Source organism: Lissotriton vulgaris, chromosome 12 (genome assembly GCF_964263255.1).
Source record: "Lissotriton vulgaris chromosome 12, aLisVul1.2, whole genome shotgun sequence".
Classification (NCBI taxonomy): Eukaryota; Metazoa; Chordata; class Amphibia; order Caudata; family Salamandridae; genus Lissotriton; species Lissotriton vulgaris.
In genome coordinates, this window is record NC_141700.1 from 176,068,680 (window position 1) to 176,093,514 (window position 24,835).

General features: G+C 42.6%; 1 protein-coding gene across 2 annotated transcripts in view; it reads left to right on the forward strand.

Annotated features, from left to right (window-relative positions):
• Window positions 1-24,835, forward strand: part of ZNF536 (zinc finger protein 536) — a 1,127,234-nt gene that overhangs the window by 891,245 nt on the left and 211,154 nt on the right. Inside the window, exon 7 of one of the 2 annotated variants that reach the window (XM_086947710.1) lies at window positions 16,632-16,672. The exons of the other annotated variant lie outside the window; for it this stretch is intronic. Coding sequence (XP_086803836.1) covers window positions 16,632-16,672 — 41 coding nt within the window. The remainder of the gene's footprint in view (window positions 1-16,631; window positions 16,673-24,835) is intronic. 2 annotated transcript variants of the gene reach the window in all.

Consider the following 24,835-nt stretch of genomic DNA (forward strand, 5'->3'; position numbering starts at 1 on the left):
CATTTAAAGATGTCAGAAATGCTTAGATCAATGGATTGAGCAGAGAGTAATTTAGTCCTAGGCCTCTTCTTAATGCCTTATACTCTCCTATGGTATATTATTGGTGGATGTGCATGCATCTATAGAGTGTGTGTCTGTCTGTGTGTGTGTTTTTGTGTTTGTGAGTGAAGACATAAGGGAATGCAGAAAGGCACCATGACCTGCAGTCTGCCAACCCCCCTGAATGTCAGGGCTTTGAGCCCGCTTGCTTGAGTGAACTATCTTCCTAAGCGGCTGTGTTAATACCACTGCCTGATGAGCCATGCTTCATTCGCATGGACTGAATTGAAGATCCATTCTCATTAGTGTGCAGAAGATCAGTCATGCTCTGAAATGGATTGTTGCTCCATCTACACATTACTTCCAAATCATTTGCACTCACTAACCAAAACTTTGTTTCAGGAGCCTTAGGTAGCACTCAAGGTCCATTTAGAAGAACATCATGTTCTTGAACGGGGGGTGGGGGGTCTCAGATTGCGCATCATAGTAACTGTGCCCCCAGGTAGAGGGTGATCATTACCATGTCACATTCCGCATGAATATTTGAATAATTAATGATTTTCACGAATGTGCATTCTGTCTGGCACTGGTATTTCCCTCGACCTGTAACAGAGATGAGTTCTCATTGGGCTTTTTGCTGGAAATAGCTCACACAGTACAGCATAAAAAAATCTCACGAAATGGGTACCTAATAGGACGCAAATCTTCAGGAGATGTTTGAATGAACAAAACACATCTGGGACAACAGCCTAAAAGGAGGGGCAAAGTTCCAGAGTAGTATTCACACTACGGAGACTCTCCGGGGTCTTCGCACAATATTTTGGCTCTTGCAGAGTGCCAGTCTAGTCAGTGTATTTGGAGAATTCATCAAAAAGCTCTGACACCAGGACTTCTGCAACAAGCGACATATTTGTCTGCTGTCCCGCTCAGAGCTATACAGAATAGCACCATTCTGTGATTGATTAACACCTTCAGCGTGGCGCGAATTTTCGCGCTGTGATGAAGGTTCTAAGAAACGGGCGTGGCCGTGACGGAACGGTTCCGTCAAAAGCACAGCCCAACCGGCGCTCGTGACGGAACCGTTCCGTCACTTGCATCGAAAGGGTTAAGAAGAGGACGAAGGATAGAGTCAAAGTATCCACCAAGAATGCGGATGGTTTTGCACTTAATCTTACTTATTTTCCAACCAATCACGATAAGCTTACAAAAGTTATATAGAGGCAGCCCTGTGCCCATATTTCATACATGCACCTCTATTTCCCTACACTCCTGTACATCTGCAACTTAAATTATTCACATTATTCATATTAAGGCAACACAATTCAAGTTGCCCAATTCCTTTTTAGTGTAACTCAGGAGATTCTGACTGATGTTTCAGATTAATTACAATTTTCTGAGCCTGCCCAGGGTTAATAAAAGGGATACACCACATGACAATGTGACAAAATTAACACTATTTGGATACACTCGAAAACTCTCTGTAACCACAGAGTATGCATGGAATGCATGTAGCATTATGTTTTGAGATGCAGAATAAAAACATGTAGAGAAACCTACCATTTATCAAATATCAACTAGATAATATAAAATCTTCATTTATGGAATTTGTTTGATTGTTATGGAAGTTGAATACACGAATTACGATTTCAGGTCATAGAAATAAAACATAGCTTGCTCTGTCAGTTTTTGTGTGTAAGGTTATGCAGTACTTGCTAATTAGAGCACCTTCAATGGCAATCATATTGTAGCAGGTTTGGCACAAAGGGGCGAGTTATTATTATGAATGTTAAGGCCCCTACAAAGTATACAGCTGTTCTGTTTTACATGTGTTGTGAATGACTGCTATGTTGGTGTTCGGAATGTTTTAAATACTTCAGGTTTTGACATATTATGAACTACAGTAACATGTTTTGCAAAGGGTCACAGTTTGGTCAATTGGTGAAGCAGGGAATAGAAGACAGAAATGGTATTACAAGACACACTCTCCATGGCATTTTCAGGGTGAATTCCCCTATGGCCACCTGTGAGTTCTCTGGACCACTTTATTACATGGTCAGTTGCTGCAGTCAACTTCCCTGCCGGACACTGTGTGTCTTCCCAGCTTTGTGGAAAAGCATTCTAGTATCATGAAACCTTCTGTCGCATGCAGGCAGCCCCTGGCCCACTCGTACGTATCAACGAAGGCAGGAACTTCCGCTCATGCTCCTGCACTCCTGATTGGATGAATGCAGTGATCCTTGACCCCAGATGTGCTGTCTGGCTCTCTGTTATTGAAGCTCAGACTTGCTTTAGGAGAAGGGCAGAGCCTGTTTATGGAATGCTGTTTAGGACTGCATCCCAATATGTGGAGACATTTGCAGGCTTCATTATTATTATTATGTTTCTTATATAGTGCCAGAATCGGCCCCCGAAGGGGTATCTCCGTGCTTGCCTTGGGAACCCGTCCTGGCTTTTCCCTGTGAGATAGCCCCTACAGGGCATCCCCAAGGTGAAAGCCAGGCATCCCGCCGCGGGTGGGGGGGGGGGGGCCTTTGTGGAGATTAAGCAAGCTTAATGCTCAGAGTTGCAGAGTGTGAACCCATGATTAGGTCAGGCACCGAAGCGAGATATCGAGTCCATGGACATTTGAGCTCAAGACCCTGCCGCGTCGGGAATTGAACCCTGGTCCCGGGTCTGACCTCTGCTTCAGGGTCTGCCTGCTCTAACCAGTGAGCCACACTTCTCCACCTGAGACGCATCAGTCCCCCTGCAACTAGGCGGCTTGGGGGAAGCTGCACAAGATGGCTGCCAGTTCATGGGAAATAGACATTTTGCACTTGTATTGAGTACACATGCACTTGGACACATTCTGCCATAGGGAACACATGTTGGAAATCAAAAGTACTCCATGGGTTTCTGGAGGTGGATTTTGAAGGTCTGGATTTGCTGAATCCACGCGACATCTCCACTCCAGTTACCTGCCTTCACAAGTTGCCGGGCCCAGTATAGGGAGCAACATGCGCAGGTAGAAAATGCAGAAAGAGGTTTTCTTTGCCTGGTGCATTCCCACACACTGTAAAAATTCTGAATCGTATAAGCTGGTATCTCCTCTGGAGATATTACTGTGAGCAACCGACATTAGCACAGGTCACACAGTTTGTTTCAAATGAGGGTCCCTAGTCCCCTGATCCTACAGCTATCCGAACCCATCGCTCCTCCTACGCATGCTTCTCATTTGCGAAAAAATAATGTTTAATAATGTCTTTGGGTTTAAAAGAGCCCATGATGGGCTCTAAATTAACAGTTTAATGTACTTCTTGAATTTTTTTATATGGAAGTGCCGACATCATCATCCTTTTAACTATATAGTATACTATATATAACAGCTCTAAGTACATTAGTAATAATTTGCCTTGCAGCAAGAGTAGTAAATTTGATTTAAGAAACAACCTGAAGTTCTTGGGTTTAGTATATTAAAGCTTAATCATAGGTTCTACATTATTACCTTGCGTGATTTCCAACCAAAAGACCAAGGCGTAGCTTATTCCGCCATTTTTAAGCAGGGTGTCTGCCTTCAGCACGCGGTGCATGCTTGGCAAAAAAAGCAGTTCACCCAGCGAGGCTTGACGTGCATTCTCCGTGGAGCCCTCGCCGTAGTGTTAAGATCCTAACCCACGAGGAGTTAACAGCGAGGACAGACTAATTCACCGGCACACCAGGCACAGGGGACACAGGGAAACCAGCAGCGTTGGCACCGGTGCCAGTTTGCGCGGAAAAAAAATAAAACAACTCACGCTGGTTGCCATGGTGGCAAGATTAGACTACAGCTGGCACAGTGGGAAGAGAGGATGGCACAGTGTTAGCAAACAGAAAGCTGTGTTTCTGGAGAATGAAATTACAGTGGCATGTTTTACCATGTGTAGTTAACTCTCAAAACACTAGGAGATGAACCCGGCAGCAGGACCCCTTTCGGAATTGGAAACATACTGTTTTCTTTCAGTTTAGGTGACATTTTGTTTAGTAGATCTGAAATATGCTATTCACTATAGAAAAAAAGGTGCAGCTGGGCTTAAGTGGGATTTACTGATGCATCGCCCATGGGGTCACGTGGTCAGGCGTTGGTGTCTTCTGTTTTCGACAGAACAATGCGTTGCATTCATGGCTGAAAGTGACACGAACGTAGATGAGTATTAGAAATACCTTGACAGAATTTTTTTTAATATCCCACTTAAACATGTGTGCTGTGTTGCTTGTAAGGGTACTTCATTTGTACTGGGAAAAGACAAGCCTATCTCACAGGTATTGTGATACATGATGGAGAGACATGTCAGCATTATCGCAAAATAAGATTAATTCATTGACAGCGTTTAAACTGATTGACAGTACCAAGGGCCTCAATCCGAGGTCTGATTTGACCGGTAACTGACATAGAGGCAGGGTCGGGTTGGGACAGAAAATAGGCCTGGGCCCCCAAATGAAAGTGGCCCCCATTAGTGAATCGGGTTGCAAAACTAGTGGCCCATGTCCGCAAATTGGGGCAGTTTTGAACTGGTGATGACGTGCTGATTTTTAAGGTATGGAAGACTGCATGGATAAGAGATTACAGTTGACAATGATGGTTTTAATATCAGGGAAATCAACAGTAAAAACCAGCCTAGCAGAATATAAAGCAGGCCCGCAAGCAGCCAATAACAGGCCTGCCCAATGACCTGTCAGACCGGCCCTTCGGCCACTGACTGGTTGCCCTATAGGTCAGTCGGACATCGGAAATACAAGATCTGTGGTAACGCCACAATTATCTAGTGTTGTACCCAGAAGCCCTACCTTACTCAAGGCAATGAAATCTCTGAGGGTAATTCTGGGTAAAATTGAGAATTTATAGGGAAATTATAGCCAGAATTATCAATTTTCTTGCCAAATACTAATTTCTAAGGGATCTCATTTGTCATCCCTGTTAATTACCCTCATAGTTACTGGGCTGCCTCTGTATCAGTAATTTTACGGGGGTGGAAGGGGGCAGGTACAGATTTCATGAGCAGATACATTAAATTCGTAATGTGGACTTAGGAGTCCATCGCGTTTCAACACTCTGCAAGAAAAGGAACAAATGATTTACACAACCTAAAAAACTGGACAGGAATCTTTCACAGATCCATTCTATAGAATTTGAATAATAGAACTACATATTAAATATAGTTATTAATGCTTATTATTTCGGAGGCACTGTGTGATTTGACGCTATTGTGCACAACGCAGGAACATTATTTTAATGTTTGTTTACGAAAAATGCAAGCGAGCTTCACAAAAACTCACAGAGCTTGCTAAACACAAGTTACTTTTTGCCTGCTGCTCCAGCAATGTCCCATAATCTCACCTGCTGCACAGAGCAAAAACGCGTCACATATCCTGCTGGGCCCTTTCTGGGTATTATTTTTAATACTTCAAAAGACCATTTTACCTGGCCACAAAGCAACAACGTTTTCATAACTGAAGCCCATCGGGTTCTCACTGGTGCATCAAACAAGCAAAACAAGAAACTGACTCCACTGCACGTGCATGTTTTCTTTCAATAAAATGTGGACAAGCACAGATTAGATAAAACAAACACAGGTTTATTTGACCCAGTTCGATATCTTTCTGCCCTCTGAGGGTGGTTACTTATCCTCCCGTATTTTCAGGCTCTCGATTTTGGGGAGATTTATGAGAATTTATTCCAGTAAATTGGTGCTTATGAGCACGAGTACCAGTTTTCAGGCTAGTGAAAGAGTTATCATTAATCGAGGTCTGGAGCTTATTTTTCCTTGGCCGGTTCATTTGCTTATTGCCTGGCTGCCACCCTCTCATCAGAGTGTCTGTTGCTATTTTGCCGCAGGTTTATGTTAGGGAGTACTTAGTGGTAAGCATGAGCGAATTTTGCGGATCTCGCGTTCGCGAATTTTGCGGATTTGCAATCCGCAAAATCCGCGAATTCCCGCGAATTAGCGGATTTTTTTTTTTTTGTGTTCGCCCGTGTTTCTGCCAGTTCGCGAGGGTTTTGTACACTTTCGCAAATTGCGAACTTACCTGTCGGGTCGCAAGTTTCGCGAACTTGTTGTTTCTACGTGTCCAGCCTGTTTGGGACACTCTTCTTCATCACTGCCACTCTCTGTCACCACTGCCACTCTCTGACTACTCATGCCACCCTCTGGCCCACCCATGCCACCCTCTGTTTCATCACCACACCCTCTGGTTGTCCAGTGTACATTATTTTCGGCAAAGGAAAGCACACCTTCCCTGCCTCAAGTGACCTGAATTAATTTGGGGCTGATTAATGTGTCACAGAATATTTTTTTAGCTGGCACCTGCTTCCTTAGTGCGCCCTGATTAGTGATCTTTTGCACTTGCTAAGTGCTTTCATTGTTGCAAAATTAGTTACAACACCTGCCCTGCCCCAACTGACAATAATGAATTAGGGGCTGATTAATGGATTTTAACTTCCAGCCTGGCTCCTGCTTGTCTCCCTTAGCTGTAATTCAGGACCTTTGTGGCATATGTGTAACTATTCTGAGGTTCAGAGCAGGGTCACATAATAGTTTCAACTGGCAACTGAACTCTGGAGGGGCCCCTCAGGAAGCACTACAGGAAATGGCTACTAATGATGAGCCTGAACTTTTGAACCTGGTAAGTAGTTACTTTCAGTTTTGCTAAAATCGTATTTCTGCAATTTTCCACTTATTCGCGGGGCACGAACTCACGCGAACTCACGCGAACAGTGCGAGCAGTGCGAGCAAAATCCGCTGCTCGCGGATTTGCGGATTTTGCGGGAGATTCGCAAATCTCGCGGATTGCGGATTTCCCGAAAATCCGCAAAATCCGCGAGCGGAACGGATTTTCCGCCCATGCCTACTTAGTGGTCACTAGGTAAATTGGAGTGACAACCTTTAAAATAATTGCAATGGGAGGTTCTGGGTCGGTTTTAGTTGTAGTGGTAGAAATCATTAAGCCCTGAGGCTAGACTTATCAGTGGCGGTTGGTTGGGGAACAGTGGCGGGGGCTGGGAGAGGCGAGAAAATAAAAAAAGAAAGAAATAATAAAATAAACATACCTGCCGGTCATGTCCCAGCCGCAGCCTCTACTCCGCCTTTCCTCCTCGCAGGACACACCTGGGCTCCCTAAACTAACGACATTGCTGCAATGCAGTGTTGTGATTGGTTCCCCTAAGTTCCCCATAGCCAATCACATTGCTGCACTGCAGTGTTATGATTGGTCTGAGCGCCGTGGTTCGGCCCTCAGATGGGGACATGGAGCCTGTGCATGTTACCCGCCAGACTGTGTAATGCAGCTGGGTGGAGAACATACAAAGGGCAAGTGAATGTTTGGCAAACATTCATGCGCACTTTGAGTGTGCTCACCACTCCTCCCCTGGCCCCTGCTCTGGCCAGCCCCGCCCCTCCCCACACCTAGGAAGGAAAAATAATAGCACTTTGTTATTATCGTTTTATTTTCCTCTGCACTGCTCCTAAAGCAGAAGGTTGACGCTCCTCCGCCTTAGCAGAGGAGCCACCCTTGAGACTTATACATATTAACCTCATGCGCGCTAGCGGAATTCCGCTCGCACGCTGAGATTTTTCAAAACGCATGTTACGTGACGAGCTGGGCTCGTCATCAGCGTGCGAGGAGGCTACGCCATGACGAGCCCAGCTCGTCATCAGCGTGGAAGGGGTTAATGGGATGCTCTATATTTTATGTGTTAAGGATGGCACCGCCCTCGTCCCCCACTCCGTGCACTCTGGGTGCTGACAGTTCTTAGAGAATAGTAGAGGAGTTTGGTTGATGGTAGTAATGGATACCCCTACATCATACAGGAAAATTGGGGTGTCACATTCAGGTGATGCCTTTATCTTAGATGTGGGGAATGCTAGGAGAAAAAAAGAAAGGGAAATTTCATAGTTAGAGTGAAACTGAAACTCTCACCTGTTCCAAGAACACATAGGGTTTAGGAGTGAAGCCTGGTAGGAAGGCACTGTTTGGACCGGGGAAGACATAGCCTCAGGACATTGGTTGTTCTGTGCAGTGATTGAAGGGAGGGTGAAGATTAAACGTCAGCAGGAGCTAATGAGCCTCCCTTGCATAGTTTTACCTTTTTGAATGTGTGTCATCTGTGTGTGGTGTTTCAATGCATGAGTTAATTAGTGACTATTATATTTATAACTATAATTAGTGGACAGACAGAGAATCAAAGATGACCCTTATCATGGGCCAACTTGGACTATCTGAAAAGATAAGGATTCACACCTGAGACCCAAAAAGCCACACTAATGCCGGCGATGATAAGGTTTAGATTTTCACAGATATGGTCTAACAGTGGCGTAGGAAGAAGCAATCGCCAGCACCCCGCTCTGTAATGCAGCATTCGTGTGGCGGCAATCGTGGAATCTTGCCAGCACCCTCCCATGCTCTTTGTTGTGGCCGTTGCAGGGCGGCCAACACAGGGATCATCCTGGCCAGCCAAAGGGCTAGCTATGACTTTTGACCCTCAAGATAGAAAATACTCTTGAGCAATATAATGTCTACAGTCAAGAGCTGCCTGGGGGCGATAGCACATTCTTTTAGTGTGCTGTCCAAGGCTACTGCTTAAGAAGTGTGTTTCCCCTCTAGCAAGCTAGCATGCACACTTACCGTTGTGCCAGGTAGTCAAAGTATATTTTAATTGTCAAGTTTGATGTATTGTAACTTTATCCAAGCTGCTGCTGCTGAGAAAACCTGCACCAACTAAACAATATACAATATGATAGGACTAGGCAGCGATCTCTTATCCTTATAAACCAGGTGTGTAAGTGTGTCAATGGACATCTAGGGGTACTTTTTTACTCAAAAATCCACACTTTGCTCATATATATGGCATAAAGAACCCTCCACCCTCCATTATAAGACTGTTGTGTATGGCAAGATCACTGGCCCTAAAGAGGAATGAGGTTGAAATAAGAATTTCTTTATAAGGACTTCAAGATGACTTTCAGTATCCTTTTAACATCCAGCAGGCAGAGGGTATTTTATTCCTTATAATACATGTACACATTGTTTTCCTTCCCAAAAAAGGATTTAATCCTTGCTCGCCTACTCTTTAATATGAAAGAGTAAGTAACAGGCATTTAGAAAAAATATTGAATTTGTAAGCAGTTTCATATCAGTTACTTTAAAAACACCATATTTCAGGATGTGTATTACCATTACTACTCTCTTGTAAAGAGCTCTAGCCATTCAATTAAAAAGATACTGCCTATAATGCATCCTTTCTGCTAATGATGATTTATTTCAGGGAAATATGGTTCACAACAGCAGAAAAACTAGCTTTCTAATTCATTGTTTAAAAAGCATTTATAATTCTGCTTGGTGATGTGAGTTTCACACGTTATTCGAGTTCTGTCAGCAGGCATTGCAATGTTGCATATCAACTGTAATACATTATCACAGTAGATTATTTAGGTAATTTTGATACTGATAGTGACTTATCATGTCACATCTAGACAAATGAGAAGATTAGAGCTATATTACAACCTTTCTTTTATTATATTACCTACTGGCAGTCGCCAGTAGGTAGGTATAGTTACAACCTAGCTTCCATAGGAAAAGCATTTTTCGATTTTCTAATAACTTTGGCGTTGTTTTATGAATATTTAAGAAATTCTCAAAAAAAAGTCTATCCAGGTCAGGTCTTATCCTGATAGTTTAGGGGTGATTCGTCAAGCGGGGGCTGAGAAAAAAGTGGGGGCCCAAAACGCGTTTTTCCCATGTTAATTCCTCTAGGAAATTTTGCGATGAGCTACAGCCCGAACTGCTGAAAGGAATTACCCCAAATTTGGGAGAAAGGTAGAGCTTAGTTCAGAAAGTAATCTTTTTTTGAAATGGTGTAAATCCGTTCAGTAGTTTTTGAGAAATTATGAAAATAAGAGTAAAAAAAATCAATTTCCCATAGGAAACTTTGTGCAAGTCTACAGCCGAAACTACTGAACGTAATTACCCCAAATTTGGCAAACAGCTAGTGCTTGGATCAGAAAGCGACCTTTTTTATAAATGGTGTAAATCCGTTCAGTAGTTGCTGAGAAATCTGAAAAATAAAAGTTTCAATATCTGGGCGGAGCCTAAGTCCCGTGCACGAGCTTAACTGTGATTGGCTGTCAAAACCAGGAAGTGTTGGCAGCCATTTTGTGGCTTGGTAGAAGCGAGTCACCAAAAAACAGCGAAACAAAGGTATAAAACAAGAGAAGGGGCATGGTAGAAAAACCATGACCCCCTAGGCCTGCTCAGGAGTCCCAGAAGGACCCCCAGGGCCCAAAAAAATATATATTTTTTTTAATTTCGGCACGTTTACACAGTGGTGCAGGGAGCGGGCGGGGCCTGACATAGCAATTGTGCAAACGCACCTCCTGGCGGGTTTTAATTTGGGGAATTAATTCCCCTTGAATCCTGAGGCTCCCTGGGGGAAAACTAGCCCACAAGGTACTTCCAGTATGCGCCAGGGAGCTGTGTTGCAGAGAGATGGTCCAAGGCCACTCCCCCTTTTTACACCACTCTGCAACCCAGCTCTGTGGCACTTACTGGAGGTAGCTGGTTGGCTAGAGGCCCCTCAGGTACCCTCAGGACTCAAGGGGATTTAATCCCCCAATTTACAACGCTCCAGGGGGTGCATTTGCACAGTGGCGCAGGGAGGGGGCGTGGCCTGATGTGACAAGTGTGCAAACACGCCCTGTGGCAGTTTTAAGTTGGGCGATTAAGTCCCCTTGAATCCTGAAGGTCCCTGGGGGCCAACTAGCCCACCAGGTACCTCCAGTATGCGCCAGGGAGCTGCGTTGCAGAGAGGTGTTCAGAGACCACGCCCCTTTTTACACCTTTGCAATGCAGCTCTGTGGCGCTTACGGGAGGTACCTTATGGGCTAGTTGGCCCCCAAGGACCCTCAGGATTCAAGGGGAATTAATCCCCCAAATTAAACCCCGCCAGGAGGCGCGTTTGCACAGTCATGAAGGGAGGGGGCGGGCCTTATATGACATGTGTGTACTTATGCAATCACTCCGCCAAAACCCAAACGCTTATAAATTCACCATGCACTCTCCTTGCAGCACTCTAATCATCCAGTCACTACCCATGCACTCATGCAATGACTCATGTACTAACTCATGCACTGCTACAATACCCTGAGCAGTACCCATGCAGTCCAGTCATCGCCCTGTCACTACCCATGCACTCCTCCAATGACCCAGCTAGCACCATATACTTATCCAATCACTCCGCCAAAACCCAAACACTTATAAATTCACCATGCACTGTCCTTGCAGTACTCTAATCATCCAATCAGTACCCATGTACGTATGCAATGACCCAGGCACTAACACATGCACTGATCCAATCCTCTGAGCACTACCCATGCAGTCCAGCTATCGCCCTGTCAGTACCCATGCACTCTTTCAATCACCCAGCCAGAACCATGTACTTATCCAATCACTCCACTAAAACCCAAGCACTTATAAATTCACCATGCACTTTCCTCGCAGTACTCTAATTTTCCAGTCAGTACCCATGTACTGATGGAATGGCCCAGGCACTAACACATGCACTGCTACAATCCCCTGTGCACTACCCATGCAGACCTCTAACCACCTACACATTAGTGATTCACTACTCCAATTTTCCAGGTTGTACCCATGCACTCCAGAAATCCCTATGTCACTACCCATGCACTCCTCAAATCAGCCATCCAGCATCATGTACTTATCCAATCACTCTGCCAAAGCCCAAGCAGTTATACAATCACAATGTACTGTCCTTGCAGCACTCTAATCGTCTAGTCACTACCCATGTACGCATGAAATGACCCAGTCACTAACTTAAGGCAAATATAGAGGAGGTCGTGCTAATTACAGGGGTACCCCAACACATAGTGTTCCCTAGTGTATGTAGGTATTTTTACGGTATTCTAAGAGTCAGTTACCACCAGTACCCGTCACTAAAAAGTTGGGGGCACAGGAGGTATTTCTGCTCCTCTCTTGGTCTTTCTGCACATCTCTTGCTTCTTCCTGCAGTTTTCTTCGCCTTTCTGGACTTGTTTGCCTCTTTCTGCATTTGTCTTGCTTCTTTCTGTGCGTTTCTTCCTCTTTCTTCAAATGTCCTAACTTTGTAGGCATAGTTAGAAATTAGCATTTTAAAAACCACTGAAATTCATTGAAAAAACCATAGGTTTCAGGCACATTATAGTTAGAAATTATCATTTAAAAAACCATTGAAATTCACTGAAAAAAACATATGTTTCAGGCATGCTATAGTTAGAAATTAGCATTTAAAAAACCTTAGACATTCACTTTAAAAACCATAGGTTTCAGGGATGTGATAGTTAGTTGGACATTTCACTCGTACAAAACCATAGAAATTCCCCTATATAACTCTCACCCCCGCAATGCACTGCTGCTGTTGTCACACATTACATCATTCATGACATAGTCAGTGACATCACTGATGACATCTCAAATGATATCACTGATGATATCACTGATGACATCATCCACTTGAAAATCTGTTCCACCTCCTCACACTCTAATATAACCTTTGATACACTCACTGTAAAATAGACTACCATTTTCAAAACCATCGATATACTAATACCAGTTACTACATACGCACTCACTGATTCCTAGGTCTACACACACATCCACTCATTCACCCATACAATCACTCATACATACAGTCACTTATCAATACAACACTATCATATGCAGTCATACACCTATACAGACACTCACACAGCGCCAATCATTCATGGAGTTACTCACACACCTAGTCAGTCATGCAAAGAATCAATCACACTTCCATTTACTGACCTATAGAGTTATACACACAACAGATCACTTATTCAAACAGAAACAAACACATAATTACTCTCTTATACAATCACTGATACAAGTAAGCACTCATCTATACAGCCACTATCACAATCGCTGACTCTCACATATAGTCATTGATATACTCCAACTCTCACCTACACTGCCTTTTACATTTGTAGTTACTTGGACATGTACCAATGAGAAATCCATTCACTCAGTAACACACCCATACACATACTGACCCAGCCATACAGCTGTTTCCACATGCACTATTGAACCCATACAGCCAGTGAACCAATCACTCAAACATGTACCCACACATACACCCACACACACACACACCCAGGCACCCATACAAATATTCTGGCAACCAATCAATAACCCATATAGACACTCATGTAGCTACTAACCAGCCCATGGAGTAGCTTATGCAACAGCAGACAGACCAATAAGACTTTCACCCAGTTTAGTCTCTAACCCAGGCATTCAATAAGACACATGTAATAACTCACTTAAACAGTCAGTGACGTACCTACTAAAACCTACATCCAGACACTTATACACCCACTCAATCTTCAATACACCTTGGCATATATATAATACATATTTAAACTTTATAGAAACACACTGTCACTGGATGATGTTATCAGTGATGTCATTTGAGATGCCATCAGTGATATCATTGACCATGTCATGAATGTATTGTAATAATGTAATATGTGACGTCATCAGCAGTGCATTGCGGGGGTGCGAGTTATAGTTAGCTGAACTAACTATAACAGGCGTATTTCTATTGTTTTTTAGAAGTGAAATGTCCAACTAACTATAACGTCCCTGAAACCTATGTTTTTTTCAGTGAATCTATATATATATCTATCTATATATATCTATCTATCTATCTATCTATCTATATATATGTATATATATATATATATATATATATATATATATATATATATATATATATATATATATATATATATATATATATATATATATATATATATATATATATATATATATATATATATATATAATCGATTGAGACCTAGTTCATTCCTTGAAAATGGCATATGAATCACTCTTTAAAGCCAGGACTTATAACTTGATAGAAGTCTCATTTGTAGTCACCAGTAAATATCTGACTGACAGCGTGAGCTCCCAGTTTTACTACCAAGGAGATTAAATATTTTAACACATTTTGGTTTGTATGTAACTTTCATTATCTCCTTTCCCAAGTCTGTAGTCTTTATGTGCTGAAAGTCCTTGCTTCTTTTCTGCCTCCGTGCTCAGAGATGTTTGTGCAGAGTATTGATTCAGGACTCGAGTTTGTTACTTAATTAGTATGAATGTGAGGAAGACCATGATAAGTGTTCAAGAGGTTCTAAATTGATAAATGCCATATGCTTCTGATAGTCCTTAGACTTCCCTATAGAAGACTTACAGATATAAAGAAGCAAAGATACACACTCCTGTAGGTGAGGAGCCTCCATGGTCCAAAACAGCATATTGGTTTGACCCTAATAGGGCTTGTCCTTTGACAAAGGATCACAAGAATAGATGACTCCTCGGACATTAATATAATACTTGCTTCAGCCATCAGATCATGAGGAATTTGATCATTTGAGGAAACTTCTAGGAAATGTTTTTTGATAATCTTAGAAAGATAAACTGAACTGTGAGGGCTCAGATATCTTGTAGTTGAGGCATAATTATTAATGTTGAGAATTTAAAGCATGCTATTACGTTAGCATATCATGCCTCTTTGCTTTCTGGGGTCATGAAGTTAATGATAGACATTTGTTAGACAAATAGGATCTGTTGTACATGCATTTGTATTGCAGTCTATAAGTGTGTTTTTCAAGTAAATATAATTGTATTTGTGTGAATGATAAACATAGTTGTTAGTTCAATAGTTTCATCTATAGCTGCTCCTGTGGGAAGGTTTGTTTTCTGAGTGGGACATGGTTAGGGGTGAATCTTTATAAAAGAAGTAGAGGTCTTGGAGCAACAATCTAACTAAGAGCTCTGTTATCATGGTACAAAGAGAAAACTGTTTGAGCAATGGGTTATTATTACCTATTTTGCTTAAAGTAAAGCCATGTTTGACAAGCTAAAAACTCTCCAATTCTTCTTGAATTCAGGGGCATCCTGAATTTTTTTATGTATGAAGAAAGGGATGGGTTATTATTTTTCCTATTTCCCAATGTAGAAATCCTCTGGCAATGCAAGTCTGAGAGAACACATAAGGGCATTTTCATTTTCTAACTAATCTCTCACAAAAGGCTTGCCTGGAAGTCCCCACAGTGGCAAGCAAGAGCTCTCCTTAATTTTTCCATATTTCACTCTTGAGTAGTGTTGCTCAGGATTTTCTCTTATGGAGGGTCTTGATGGGTACTATAATTAAAAGGGAACTATTTTAAAAGAAATGTAACATCATTAAGATCTAAACGAAGTTTATAAAAATATAACAGGCACATCACTTAAATGACACTAAAATGTTAGGAAAAGTAAAATGGAGACAGTGAGATAAATGTGTGTATTTTCCATCAAAATTAGTGGGAATAAACCCATGTCTATAAGAGATGTGAAAAGAAGTCAGTAGAAACCATAAGCATTGCTGTTTTTTCTAATGTTATTAGAATGATGTGAGTGTGATGTTTCTGTGATATTAGCAAATTGGAATCTTTTCCTTTATAGCAGGATGATGAAGACACTGAGGCCCTATTCCGACTGGACGTCACAACCATGTTATTGTGGTTGATGACCTGAGCGAGAATGGGCAAGAATGGGCTACATGGTTTTGTTCTTGCACAGCTTAAATCCTTTTAATTAACCTGTCCTCAAATGTTATCCCTTTTATCTAGCAGTGGCCTGTGCAGGTAAGAGTGGTGGGTCCCAGGGGCCGGGTTGGGGGCATTCGACAGACGGCCATGAGGAAACATTAAATAAATAATTTTCACTCCTCTTCGTCTGTCAAAATTGCCCCCACTTACCTACACGGGCCACTGTTGCCTTTCTCCATTTCGCACCGCTTATGGAAACCATTCGCTTTGGAGTTCCTCAGGGATTTTCCCTCTCTCCACTCCTTTTCAGTATTTATTTCTGAACTTTATTCCGACTGATTAGATGTTTCAAACTCAAAGCACTTTCATACTCCGCTGACAATGAGATCATTGCATTAGACTAGTCTGTCCCAAACTCAGTGATAAAACTGAAGGACAGATAAATCGCAGTGTAGCAATTGATTAACTCTAGTCTACTAAATTTGAAGGCAGGCTAAATAGAGCTTCTACTCCTGGGAAAAAAGCATGCACTCTAGAACAATATACTACGGCCAATGGAGCAGGGCTCCCCTCCATCTGTCCCACACAAAGTAGTGAAGCACAATTAACATATATTATAAATATAGATGCTATGGGAGAGTGGCACAAAGGTCCCTTTTCTTTGGAATGATATACATAGGGTGAGTTCATATGTTTCTATTCCAAGCATCAAACTTGTGTTGTTACTAGAAGTCATATTAAGTAAATGTCACTCAGAACCACACTGGACTTCTGCAGGGGTATAGTTTTGTCTAGAACCTTTTTAAGTGCTATAAAATAAGCTTTGAAATATATGAAAGACAAATTTAGCAAAATACCTATCTTTCAATTTGTATTACGTCACATAGTGTGAAATTCTGCATTGTTTATCTATGCCCCGTCTACATTCGTGGTCATTCCTCTGACATGCGGTACTTTCTTTTGTCTTACTGACAGATGGTTGTCAATGAAAGATTTTCAAGAGAAAATCCCAGCAGGTATTTTAAAACTTTGCTTTTTTCTTTTTTGTAAAAGCATTTTTTCATTGCTCTTCTTTTTATTTATTGTCATATTTATTTATGGCTGGTTTGAAGTTAACACACAAAACAATCATTTTTTAAGTGTTTTTCATGGACTGGGAGAAGTTATGCTATTCCGAGTTTTCCTAGAATTATGCCTTTCTTAATTTTTCAAAAGACATAACAGTTTAGTTGTTCATGAAAACTTCCATGATATCTATCCATTTCACAAACCCAATAGTTTCCATTGATGGACCTTGCATGATGCTCCACTCTGTTACCTTTTGGCTAGGTCTGAGCTCCATAAATACCTTATAGAGAAAAAAATACATAGATATCTTACTACGGAAATGTAAAGCTAATATGAGTGCTGTTAGTGTGTGAGTGTCCTGAAATTATTTTTCAGTTAGTATAATAATGTACTGTTTCTTTTTTATATCTGTTACTAACCTATTAGCCTTACTTTTAATAGTTGATTATATTCAACGTGTATTAAAATGGTATTATTACTAATAGATTAATTTTGTAACCCTATCTTGCACTTTGAAACATGAAATACATATGCAGAAAACTACTACCAGTTTATGAAATGCGAGCATTGACATACCTGTTACTGTGATGCTCTACAATTTATAAATTATTCAATTGACTTCCTGATTTCGTTTGATTGTATTATTTTTCAGCCACATCAATTTTACTGTGGGCAGGACGTGCTACAAAAATTATCCAGGTGACAGTAGAGCACATGAAAATAATCTAGATTTTTATAAGACAATATGAGTGTACAATGTCATTCCACAACTCGTACAGGAAGAAATATATTTTCTACTTTTATTAATGAACATTATCTTAGGCTATTCAGGACTGACTCAGTGTATAGTTTTAATTTGGGGTGATTTCTGAATAAAAAATTGTACATTTGAAAATGGTCTTGCATGTGAGTGAAACAAATGTTAGATGTAACTAACATATGGATAAAGGTCACCCATTTGTGACAAATTTACTTAGGGAGAAGAAACCAATATGTTTTGATTTCTCTGTAGGGGTGTACAAAGAATACATATGGCCAATCATGATGTGTGGAGGGATGCATATCCATCACGGTCACATATGTAGGAAGATCTCTCCTTAAATGATACTCCTTTAACCCTTTAGTAGTGTTGATGTAGCTCAAGATTTACTCCTATGAGGGTCTTAGTGGGTGAAAGGATTAACAATGCAACAAACTTAAGGTCCAAGACAAGTTTATAAAAATATAACAGATACATCAACTAAATTCCACTAAAATTTCCCAAAAAAGTAAAATGGAGACAGTAAGATTAATATACATATGACCATTTTCAATCAAAATTTGTTGAATCAACTGCTAACATGGAATTTAATGGGAATTAATCCATGTCTACAAGAAATGTGTAAGCAAGTTAGAAACTAGGCACAAACTAGCTAGCAAGTTATTGAGCACAACCTGTGGTAGTCTGAACTAAACTAATCAGGTCACTTTCAGAGAGCTAGGGAGCCTTGAAATCTGTAATGGTTAATATGCTCCTTGAACAGATGGGTTTTCAGCTTCTGTTTGGAAAGTAGGTGTGAAGGAGCGCACTTGATTTGCTCATTTCCAGAGGGACATTTTCTATAGCCTTGGAGTGAAACTTGCATTTTTTTTGTCCCTGTGGCCTTTCTTTGGAAAAATATTGATTAACGTTCTGATACGGATTTTGCTCCAGGGCTTTAGGTCTCATAAAATAAACCCTATACATCAAAAATAACCTTAATGGTTTAGATGATTGATTCAAATGTGGCTCCCTACTGAAGATAGCAAACAAGATAAATATCAAAGCATTTTGATTGCTGCTAATGTCACCCACTTGAACAAGAGTGAAATAATTCAATTACGGGTCTGCTCTCTATGTGTTCTCAACTTGTACTGTTATGTTGCGTGTTGACAGGGGTGGCTCATCCTATTTTAGCCTGGTTGGGGTGGATATTTGGTCCTAAATCCAAAGAGCGTGTACAGAAATCTATCCAGATCCCCACCTAAGCAATATACTATGGGGCCGATTCCGATATGGGTCAGAAACCACTCCGACCGAGCCGGATCTGGGGTGTTTCCCGACCGAGCCAGACTCCTGCAGTCCGACCGAGCGAGTACGATGCAGCCATATGCTGTCGACTCGGTTTGGTCGGACTCCCATAGAAGTCAATGGGAGCCGGTCGTACAACGCCTACATGGGCTCCAATTGCGTGCCATGGTCTGCTTGTGACCGAATCATATGGAGCGGTTCCGACCCGGAAATGATTTGGACAGAGATTTTGCACTTGTTCGCATCGTACTTCTACGTCCGGACCCGTGTACGACTCGGACGCAAATTCAGCCTCCGAATCAGATCCACTAATGCCGAACCCGATTCGGTGCCCTTCCGACCGAGATCAGAATCGGCCCCTGAATGGACTTCTCCCCCACTTTTTATAAATGTACTGAACTATCCAATTTGCAGCTACATTTTCAAAGAACATTTTCTAAAAAATATATACATTTTACAGGTAATTCAAATAACCTTCAAACAGAATTTAAAATGGTTTACTATCACTTTTAAAATGTAGAAGCATCTCTTTTCAAGAGTGCCACATATAACTATAATTTTTCCCTTCTGGTCTTTCCTAGTTGACTGTCAGTCATATGATATAGCTTGGGCCTACCTAGAAATTTTGATATTCATCAGGGAAATCATATTTTGCAGAAAAGAGAGCTCAGTCTTGGGTTACAGAGATCATACTTTTTCTTGCTGGAGCCATATCCCGTAAGAGAAAGCAAACTTTGAGGGAGATACCTCATGCACCAGAACTACATGCAATAATTGTAAGGTGCTAAAAATCTTTCAAAATACCTCAAGAAATGCTTCCACACATAGCATCAGCAATAAGAAGCTGATTTAGAGTTTGGCAGAGAGGGTACTAAGTTGGGACGGACTGCCCTCTCCATCAAACTCATGTTCTGATTGCCAGATTCAGAGGTCATGGGACCTTAAGTACATCTACTAAAGCAGTGATATGAAAGGAATAGCTTTGTCGGAAGAGAAATATGTAAGGGGCTTGATCTGCCACTGACCAAGATGGATGCCTAGACAGGGTGATCTTCAGCATGTCCTCATCCAGCCGACATCCTGCATACTGAAGCCTTAACAAGATGAAGGCATGGCTGCACTCGTTCCTGTTTGTGCTGCCTGGCTGCTAACTACCTGATTTTCCCCAGAACTGTCCCAGATGGCACTGCCAAAGATACAGCGGCTTTCTGCTGCCTTGCGTAGTAAGGTGCTTCAGACTGCGGGTACTGAATAGTGTGGTGGGACTGCCCCCTGGACCCTCTGTGACTACTGTACTGAGATTCACCAGCAATCACTCTCTTCTGCTACTAGAGCCACTCTGAGACTGGAACCCTCTCTCCTGACTGGCTCCTAGGAACATTCAAGGTAGGCTGGTGCTCTGCAGGCCACGCACGATTACAAGGGTGCTATGGCCTAACAAACTATCCACCAAGGGGTCTGGAACAATCCCTATATTACATTTGATGCCGGGGCCCCCAACATTGTTACATTGTGCTCCCCTCTCTCAGGCACATAGCATTAGGTTTGAATTCTGTTTCCCTAGTTACTGACTGTAGGGAGGAGTGGGGGAACAAAATGAGGCCCACCCTCTCTCCTTTTGCAGAATCATCCTTGAAATGGGGAGTGAGATATTCCTCTTGAGTCCCTAAGGATAATGCTTTACTAATCCGCATATAACTGATGAGAGTTTGGAGGGTGGGAGGGGGGGGACTAGCAAGATAACTACTGTTGAAGATGCAATGGCATCCAACCTAACTGCCTGAAGGGCAGCTTGCCCCATTGTGGTTGATGGTACACTCTCTGAGTGGGTGCACTCCTGGTCACTGCTACAGCATCCCACTTGCATGGTGCTATGTGGAAACTGTGAGTTACATAGCATCCAGAGGGTCCCTTCTCCTCTCAACAGCATCCTAGAAAATTGCTACATAATGAGCAAAAAGTTTCCTAAACTACCCAAACTCGCCTTTGATAAGAGTTGCTCAATGAAAGTCACCGGGATGAAGGGGCCCTAGGGCTGGATGTCACAGGAGGTGGGCTGCTACCCAGAGGTGAACATGAAAAAAACACTATGTGAAATAATTGTTAACATGCACCCCAGCCTATGAAAAATGCATATGAAAAAAGACAACCTAACTACTTGACTCTGCCAAATAAGGGAGAGCTTAGATAAGCATGGCTACAGGCTACAGGTGGAGCACAGAATAGCCTTCTTGAAAGACTACACAGAGGGCCTCAAGAAAACAATGCCCCACCTGTTGACTGACATCTCTAAAATTGCAACCAAACAGGAAGGCCTAAAGTCACTTTCCCAAATCAACAACATATGCATTGTTGGCTTGGCCGAAACAACAGACATATGGCGAAAGGAGACATTTCTCAAAAGGCTTCTTGGAAAAAGGTTTGTCAGACCAAACTTGTTTACAGTCTTCGTCCTTAACATAGCTCATTGGTCCCTTGTGCGTAGGGCCCCCAATCTGTCCCACTGTGGCCAACAATGGCCCACCTCCTAAAGTGCTGGGCCAGAGATATGGTGTTAACACTTTTAGGGGAAAAGGCCAGCTGGACCACCAAGGTACCCCTCTATTAAGCTATCCAGACTTCATCCCTGCGTGAAAGAGGCAAGGCAGACATTCATAGGGATGAAAAAAGTTACTGAGAGCCTCAGACATCAGCTATGCAATGATTTGCCCTGCCAGCTGAAGATAAAAATGGATGACAAAGCTTTGTATTTCACCTGTCCAAAGCAGGCCGCGAAATTCACCAAACCCAGACTCTGACAAACTACGAGAAATTAGGATAATCCTGAAGAGGAAGCTGAGGTGCAGACAAGCAACATAGACTAGTGAAACAACTATCTGAACATTACTATTTGTATGGGCAGTAGCTACACATTAGTTTGCAAAATGGGCTGCACATCAGTGCTTCTTACTACAGACAACAATCCATCCTACTAACAATCGTAGTGTAGGCTACTGGCCCACTAGAATTATCAACGTTTCGTTCCTAGACTATTGTGCACAGCCTACTATGAACGCCTGATCCCTTTGTGATATATCTAAGATGCTTGTTATGTATATTACATGTTTGTGGTCTGGAGTGGCTGGTGGAGGGACATCCACCACTGTGTAAGACGCAAAGAGTTCCACTTGTAAAGTTGTAGTTTTATCCACTGAAAGTTGTGAGCTTTAGTACGGTGGTGGGGGTCTTCATGAACTGTCCCAGTTGGTTTGGGAATATGTTTCCACACAAATGCAGACTACACAATTCCACTATTCCTCTCCTGGTTAGCTTACTGCATCACTGCATTTAGATTCTTAGCATTAGTACAGCGACCCATGCTATTGATATATATATATGTGGAACATACACAAGTAGGCAACCCCAAGAGGAGGTACTTAACACCTTAGGAGCGTCGAACGTTCAGCGCCCAGTGCTGAACGTTCGAATAACGGGTGCGGCCCCGTCGGCCAACGGACGTGCGCAGCACTGGCAAGGTAGTGCTCGCGACGACCGTTGGCCGACGGCAGCACTTAAAGGGTTAATACTAGCATAGTAGGAAAATCATAATGTTGATGTTGCTCTGCTGCAAGAGATGCACACTAACCAAACAAGCCACTGAACTTTGAAGATAGGTGGGGACACTCAAAGTACTTTGCCTCTTGTAGCTCCTTGGCCCTTGTGCTGGCGCTCCTAATCTGTAAGCACTATGCTTCAGGTCCACCTCTGTACACCTTGAACCAGCAGGGAGGTACGTCTTCATATCAACGACCCTTCAAGATTTCCCAGTCACATGTATAAACACGTACACTCCTAGTATTGATTCCACTGAGCGTTTACACAGCATTGTGACCCATTGTAGACACTGCCATAACAAGAACATTATATGGAGTGGGGACTTTAATGTGGTTCATAATCCCAGCTTGGACAGCTCTAATTGGCGAAGAGCTAACTGTCCCAATGCTGGTGAAACCCAATGTCACACCTTAGAATTGGATGGTTTACCAAATAATTGTCATGCATTGAGGTAAGGCACAAAATCCTACTCTTACTATTCTTGAGTTCCTGATACCCATTTCTGTATAGACCTATGGATGGTCTCTAGGGTGGTACTACCATGAGGTTATAAGATTTTACTTTTCTGGGCCATACCCCAGTCTTCTTAGTATTGGATTGCCCAGTTCATTACTATAGCAGAATCCTAGGTGCTTCTCATCCAAAGTGCTCTGAGACTCTGTCTTTCAAGGTGACATATCTGCTGCTATAGCCAATAAAAAAGTGTAATCTGTCCCTGCCTTCCTGATTGTCTGGGAAATCTTTATGGTTTGTACCCGTTAATGGGAAAACAATCAAGGGGTATTGAAATCCATCTGTACACAATTAAATAAACTCCTTGCGAGAGACTGTGGTAAAATAAGACTGGACAAGAACCCTAAGCACTTAGAGTAACAGCTGGCCTAGAGTCTCAGGTTAAGGAGCTGGCAGAGCAAGAAGTTGCATTCCTCTATATAAACGCACAAGCCCAGGTTCACTGTGTAAATAGTGTAGGTTAAAGATTGGAGTCGGGAAGCCCCACTTGGCTCAATAAAATTGCCACCTGACTAAATGACAACGGCTCTAGCAGATGGCACACAACATCCATTTGCATGAGGCCTACTTAGTAATATTAATGTGAGGTGAACTGAAAGAAACTGCCTCAAGATGTTTGCCATGAACGGAGGAAACAGATATGGTTCAAAATAATTTGTACCCCTAGAGTGAAGTATCGTAAAAACTATTATTATCACTACAGATATATATATAACACATTTTAGGCGAATCCCCCAGAGGTGGGTCCACACACCACTGCAGTTTTGAATGCTGTAAGTAATGCTATTATAGCAAACACAACAAGATGATGGACGCAGTGCTGAAACTTTTCAGACACTCACCCCCAGTCACAGATCTGGGTTTAATCCATCATCGTTCTTCTGCTCACTAAGCCACCCCAATTTGGACCCAGCCATATGTAAATCAGTCCTGACCCTGAGCCTCAAGAGAGCAGTCCAGCTCGAACTGCCAGGCCAGGTCCTCCCTGGACAGGAAACAAGCATTATGGGACCGGTTTTGGGGTTTCACCCCTCATCATCCAGGCTAGCTATAATCCAGTGGCAAAATGAGCAAGGGACCCATGTCTGGGCATACCCTGGCCACCTAGGGATAACATAGCAAACACAATAAGATGATGGACGAAGCGCTAAAACTTTTCAGACACTCACCCCCAGTCAAGATCTGGGTTTAATCCATCATCATTCTTCTGCTCACTAAGCCACCCCAGTTTGGACACAGCCATATGCAATTCAGTCCTGATCCTGTGCCTCATGGAAACAGGCCAGCCCTTACTGCCAGGCCAGGTCCTCCCTGGACCAGAAACAAGCATTCTGGGACCGGTTTTAGGGTTTCAACCCTCATCAGCCAGGCTAGCTTTAATCCAGTGGCAAAGTGAGCAATGGACCCACGTATGGGCATAGCCTGGCCTCTTAGGGCGTACATAGTAAACACAATAAAATGATGGACATAGTGCTGACCCCAGCCCTAAATTGGCAGGGTATGCTCAGACTTGGGAACCTTGCTCACTTAGCCACTGGATTCAGGCTAGCCTGGCTGATGAGGGTTGTTACCCCGAAACCGGTCATAGGATGCTGTTTCCAGTCCATGGAAGACCTGACTTGGCAGTTTGGGCTGAACTGTTCCCATGTAGAATAGGGTCAAGACTGATTTGCATATGGCTGGGTCTGAACTGGGGTGGCAAAGTAAGCAAAAGAATGATGATGCATAAAACCCAGATCTAATAGTGACTGGGGATGTGTATCTGAAATGTATCTGCAAAGTTTCAGCACTCCGTCCATCATCTCCTTGTGTTTGCTGGTAAATAATGCTTTTGCCAGCAATAGTCATTTCATGGCTTTAACCCCTTGGCTGCGATTTCGCGGCAGTGCGGCGGTTCCGCAAAATGAGTGGGGCCGTTCGCAGCACCAGTGAGGTAGTGCTCGCGACGGCCAAC